Below are 6,453 nucleotides of genomic sequence, written 5' to 3' on the forward strand. Positions count from 1 at the left end.
AGAGCTAACTAAACCCAAAGCGAGAAGGAAGGAAATAAAAGATTAGAGTGGAGATGAAATAGAAAACAAAAAACAACAGAGAGAATGAACAAAACCAAGCTGGTTCTTTAAAAAGATCAATAAATTTGACAAACCTTTAGGTAGACTGACAAAGAAAAAAAGAGAGAGGATACAAATAACTAAAATCAGAAATGAAAAGGAGAAAATTACTACCAACCTCACTGAAATAAAAAGGACTATAAAAGGATACTGTGAACAACTATATGACAAAAAATTAGATAACCTTGATGAAACAGACAAATTCTGACAAACTACATTGACTCAAAAAGAAATAGATCTCAGCAAACCAATTACTAGTAAAGAGATTGAATCAGTAATCAAAAATCTCCAACAAAGAAAAGCCCAAGACTAGATGGCTTCTCCAATTCTGCTCAAACTCTTCCAAAAAATTGAAGAGAAGAAAACACTCCCTAACTCATTCTACGAGGCCAACATCACCCTCATACCAAAGCCACATAAAGATACACAAGAAAAGAAACCTACAGACCAATAGCGCTCATAAAATAGATTCACCAATCCTCAACAAAATACCAGCAAACCGAATCCTAGAGCTTATTAAAAGAATTATACACCACGATCAAGTGGGATTTATCCCTGGAATGCAAGATTGGTTCAACATAAGAAAATCAATTAACGTAATACACCAAATTAACAGAATGAAGGAGAAAAAAACATGATCCTCTCAATTGATGCAGAAAGGGCAACTGAAAAATCCAGCACCCCTATGATAAAAACACCTAGAACACTAGGAATTGAAGGAAACTTCCTCAACATGATAAAGAGCATAAATGAAAATCCCACAGCTAACATACTATACTTAATGGTAAAAAACTGAAAGCTTTCTCTCTAAGATCAGGAACAAGACAAGGATGCCCACTGTCACTACTGCTATTCAACACTGCACAAGAAATTCTTACCAGGGCCATTAGGCAAGGAAAAAAAAGTATCCAAATTGGAGTGCAAGAAGAAAAACTTTCCCAATTTGTAGATGATATGATCCTAAATACAGAAAATCCTGAAAAATCCACAAGAAAGATCCTAGAGGTAATAAATGAATTTAGCAACACGGCAGGGTACAAGATAAAAAACCCAAAAATCAGTAGTGTTTCTATACACAAACAATGAACACTGGGAAGAAGAAATCAAGAAAAAAATTTCATTCACAACAGCAGCTAAAAGAATCAAGTATCCAGGAATAAATCTAAACAAGGATGTAAAGGTCTTGTACATAGAAAACTACAAAACATTGCAAAAAAAAATCAAAGAAGACCTAAATAAATGGAAGAACATTCTGTGTGCATGGACTGGAAGACTAAATATCGTTAAGATGTCATTTCTACCCAATGCAATTTACAGATTCAATAAAATCCCAATCAAAATTCCTACAACCTTCTTTGCAGAAATGAAAAAGCCAAGCATCAAATTTATTTGGAAGGGTAAGGGGCCCCAAATAGCTAAAGCCATCTTAAAAAAGAAGAATGAAGTTGGAAGACTCAGGTTCCCATCTTAAAACTTACTACAAAGCCACAGCAAATAAAACAGCAAGGTACTGGCACACGGACAGACATAAAGACCAATGGAATCAAACTGAGATCTCAGAACTCAACCTTCACATTTATGGCCAATGCAGCAAAGACTGCTCAGTTGGGAAAAAATATTCTCTTCAACAAATGGGTGTTGCAAAAACTGGATCTCCATTTGCAGAAAAAAGGACTCCTACCACACAACATATACGTAAAATCAACTCAAAATGGAACAAAGACTTCAATATAAGAGCTAGAACTATAAAATTCCTAGAAGAAAACATAGGGAAGCATCTGCAGGACCTGTGTTAGGCAATGTAAATGTGCAGCCACTATGGAAACCAGTTTGGTGGATCCTCAGAAAGCTATGTATAGCACTACCATATGACCTGGAAATCCCACTAGATATATACCCAAAAGAATTGAAAGCAGAGACTCGAACAGATACTTGCACACTGATGTTCATAGTGGCATTATTCACAATTGCCAAAAGATGGAAGCAACCCAAGTGTCCATCAATCAATGAATGGAGAAATAAAATGTGGTATATATACATACAACAGAATATTATTCAGCTGTAAAAAGGAATGAAGTCCTGATACATGCGACAATATAAACAAACCTTGAAGACATCATTGTGAGTAAAATAAGCCAACACAAAAGGACAAATATTGTATGATCTCACTGATTTGAAACAATTAGAATAAGCAAACTCGTAGCACCAGAATCTAGAATATAGGTTACCAGGAACAGGGTGGGGATAGAGAATGGCAATTAAGACTTAAAATGTACTGGTTTCCTATTTGGAATGATGAAACTGTTTTGGTAATGGATGATCATGATGATAGTACAGCATTGTGAGCACAGTTAACAGCAATGAAATAAATATATGAATATGATTAAAAGGAGAAATGCTAGATTGTATATATAACAAAATTTAAAAATTTTAAAAATCAATGGAACTACACTACACAGTGAACTTGAAATTAAACTATACTTTAATTAATAGTACAATTATAAAAACGTGCTATCATCAATTGTACCAAATGTTCCACACCAATGCAAGGTGTTAGTGGTGGGAAAGTATATGGGAATCCTGTATTTAACGCACGATTATTCTGTAAACCCACAACTTCTCTAATAACGGAGGAAAAAAAGGAAAAATAGTACTTTATTACTCTATTCTTCTCTCTTATCACTGAGGTTGTTATATAAAAATATGCATACCACATGGCCAGTTCCATGAGGTTAAGCGATGTTATACTGCATTGTTTTATGAGTTGTACTATGTTGACTAGAAGTATCAGAAAGTGCTACTACAGTGATAAAACTAGAGCAGTTATTGTTCATACATAAGAAGTCTAGAGATAGGTATCACTACACTGACTCAGTGATGTCATCATACACTTAGACTCTGTCTGCTCTGCCTTTCTTGGCATTCTGGCTTTTGTCCTTCTTGCTTCCTCATGGTTAACAGATAACTGCTTCCCTCTGCAATATAAGCAGGAAGAAAGGAAAAGGGGAAATAGGGTGGGCCAAGCCAGTCATATCTGTTCATTTTAATAAGGAAAAAAAAAAAACCTGTCCTGGATGCCACTTACCTTCACTGACCAATCACAGACCAAGTGTTAGGAGAGTTACATAGCTGGATTAGAGAACCATGATTTATTTCTTGGGACTGAGATGCAGTCCTATCATCCTGAAATCATGGGATCACTATAGACACTTGAGTAAACCTGGATTTTGTCAGAAAAACGTAGGTAGAGAGGTTTGCATCTTATATAAGCAATAGATATTGCATGCCACACCTTTCTTTCAAAACCTGTGCCAAAAACTGTAAACTTTGCCTGAATTAACTTACGCAATCCTCTCAATAGCCCTAGGATAAAGGTACTCATATTATCTCCATTTTACAAATGAGGAAACTGAGCAGAAAGGGTTTCAGTCACTTGCCCAAGATCTCACAACTACAAAGGAGCAGAGGCTGGAATGCAACCCTAGCACTTTAGTCCTAGCACCCACTACTCTTTCATGCTGACCAATCTTATTATAAATGCTATTTGTGGCTTGATAAAGCAAGTACAATACCTAAGCTGATTTTCTGTTAACATGATTTTAGGAAGACCAATATTCAAAACAGAGAATCACAACCTGCCAAATTGATTTTGATTTCTGAAGCATCTCATGGGTTTTTTTTTTTTTTTTGATGTAGTATATATGAAGCTTTTCCTTCTTGTCAGTTTCAAGTGTAGACAAATTCCATGTTCAACATACATCCCTTGACTTAAACTGAACTCTACACACTATACGGACTACCCACTATGTGACAGAAACTACAAAGTCCAAACTGGATAACAAAAGTACTCTGGTCAAAGAGACAGACTCACAAAATAATTATAATTATAATGTTATAAATGTTATAAAAAAAAATAAGTATACAATTACATTAAAGCAGACAGATAAGCCTAAGGCTTAATTGTGGGAATCAGAGAACACTGAGGGAAGGTGATAACTGAAATGGGCACTGAAAGAACAAATGTATGAACCCCACTGAAATCAAAAATGATCAAGACTAGAAACAGAATCTTGAGAAATTAGAAGCTGCAATGGGCTTAGATACCTTTTAAAACATAAGTGTATGTATCAAATAATATCAGTATCAGAACTTGGGTGCTGAAACTTACTCCCCCAGAGGTATAAAATTTTAAGCTTTGAATGCAAAATGTGTTTCTTGGTGGTCAACTGTCAATTGGCTTGTGAAAGGAGTTTGAGAAGAAATCCATTAAAAGCTCATACAAATGTAACCAACTCTAGAATCATATTGGCTTTTTTAAGTACTAACACCTTTAGATGGGCATCAAAACCTAATGCAATGGATAAGAGGTAAGATGTGTAATAAAGCAATATAACAAAATGTCAATTATAGAGTCTATATGGTGGGTATATAGGTTTAGCATGTAACTCTTACAAATTTTCTGGATGCTTGAAATTTTTCATAATATGTTGGGAAATAAAAGTAGGGGAAAAAAAATGAAGGCAGGGAGGCAAGAAGAATAGTGGTGTTACATTAAATAGGGAGGTCAGGGAAAAGTCTCTCTGATAAGGAAATGGATCAGATTGAAGGAAATGAAGGAGAGCTGTGCAAGCATCTGAAGAGCATTCTAGGCGGGGGACAAGCAAGTGCAGAAACACCTGTATGGGAGTAGGTATGATGTGTTAAACAAACTGCAAGGACACTAGTGTGGCTGGATTAGAGTTAGCAGTTAGTGAGAGGCAGAGCAGCAGCTGATGTGACAACCTGAGCCAGATCATGCAGAATTTGGGATGTTATTCTGAGATGGAAAGTAACTGAATCTTCTTGAGCAGATGACTAAAACGATCTGATATACATAAAAGAAAAGTTCTAGCTGTTATATAGGTATTAGCTAGCACAAAGGAGCGAAAACTGGGCAGTAGAAGTGGGGAATTGTGTGCAGTTCTTAGTAAACTTACAACCAAGAATGATGGTAAGAGTAGCACGGACAAATGACGTAGTCTTCCCAATGGTTTTCTTCCTTCCTTTCATTATCAAGAAAGTTATCAATTGCTACTTTTATTTATTTTATTTAAACCATCAACTCTTCTTTGATTCATTGCTCTCTGCTCTCGGTTCCCCCAAATGCACGCATGCACTCACTGGAGAAGAAATGCCATCAAGTACAGCATCCGTATCCCTCTGACTTCTCATGGCCTTTTATTCCTAGCTTCCCTATAAAGGCTATCCCACTCTTGTAACTTCAAATACCACCCTTCCTTTCATCCTTTGCTACTGTAAGTTCCCCGAAAGCAGCATCAGTTTCGCACGTTTAAATTAATCAGTGACCTAAAAATGTCTGGTAAAAGAATGTGGACTCACTAAGTAACAGTTGATAGCTCCCTCTCTCTGAACACCATTCCTTAATTCCTCCCACTGAGCCAAAGTCTCTGCTCCGATGGTATGCGCAAATAAAACACCAGCAACTAACAGCGAACCCACTCACATCCCTTGCTCCCCCACGCACTCCACTTGCCTTTCCTCCCAGCTGCCAAAGCCCAGCCTTAGTACGTTACCTCCGCTGTCCGCAGCGTCTTTGTGTTCATCTTCCAGCTCTGATGCTGCGGCCCTGGCTACCATTTTCATCTTCTTTTTCTTTTTTAGGGAATTTTTCAGCTTTTTCCCCGCATTCACATGTGATCCCTGAACGGCAGCGGCCATTATCGCTCACCGGAAGTGTCTTTGAGAGCTGTGTCCGGTGGCAACGAAAGGAATTTCGCCTTCTGGTTCCGGTGACACAAGGTTCCGGGGCGGGTCATATTGTCCGGAGTTCTGGAACTCTAATCTCAGAAGGTGGTTTAGTGAGAGGTTTGAGTGACTGTTTCTAAGTGAAATCGGTTTCAAGACAAAAATCAGTGAATGTATAGTCCCAGCCGACTCTTTTGCCAGCTCGCTCTTCCCCAGGTCCGATGCCCCAATCTTTCCCCCGTCCAGCCCCTTCCACTTTCATCTCCCCAATCCCATTCCTTCATTTACCTTATTTAATGTTGGTTTGGCGTGTTCCACAAATGTCCCCTACGTTAGTACTAAATGCGCCAAAGGGTAGCAAGCTAGGAAAAGGCGTTTGGAGTCGATAATTAGAATATGATAATACCACTCATTCCTCGCAGATCACCACTTCTAAAAATTCACAATACAACACGCGATATCTCTTCTTAAAACTTTAATCAGATAATCTCCCTCTGATTAACCCTTTCGGAAGCTTCCAATTGCAAGCCAAACAGAATCTCACTTTATTCTCTTGGGTCCCAAGTTTAGAGGACACCCAGCCGTACCCACCTCCCTCCGCCCCAGCCC

At 37.9% G+C, this 6,453-nt stretch overlaps 1 protein-coding gene across 1 annotated transcript in view; it reads right to left on the bottom strand.

Annotated features, from left to right (window-relative positions):
• Positions 1 to 5,817, bottom strand: part of RRP15 (ribosomal RNA processing 15 homolog) — a 51,866-nt gene extending 46,049 nt beyond the window's left edge. Inside the window, exon 1 of the mRNA XM_037823694.1 lies at positions 5,673 to 5,817. Coding sequence (XP_037679622.1) covers positions 5,673 to 5,817 — 145 coding nt within the window. The remainder of the gene's footprint in view (positions 1 to 5,672) is intronic.
• Between the last annotated feature and the right edge of the window lie 636 nt (positions 5,818 to 6,453).

Source organism: Choloepus didactylus, chromosome 2 (assembly GCF_015220235.1).
Source record: "Choloepus didactylus isolate mChoDid1 chromosome 2, mChoDid1.pri, whole genome shotgun sequence".
NCBI lineage: Eukaryota > Metazoa > Chordata > Mammalia > Pilosa > Megalonychidae > Choloepus > Choloepus didactylus.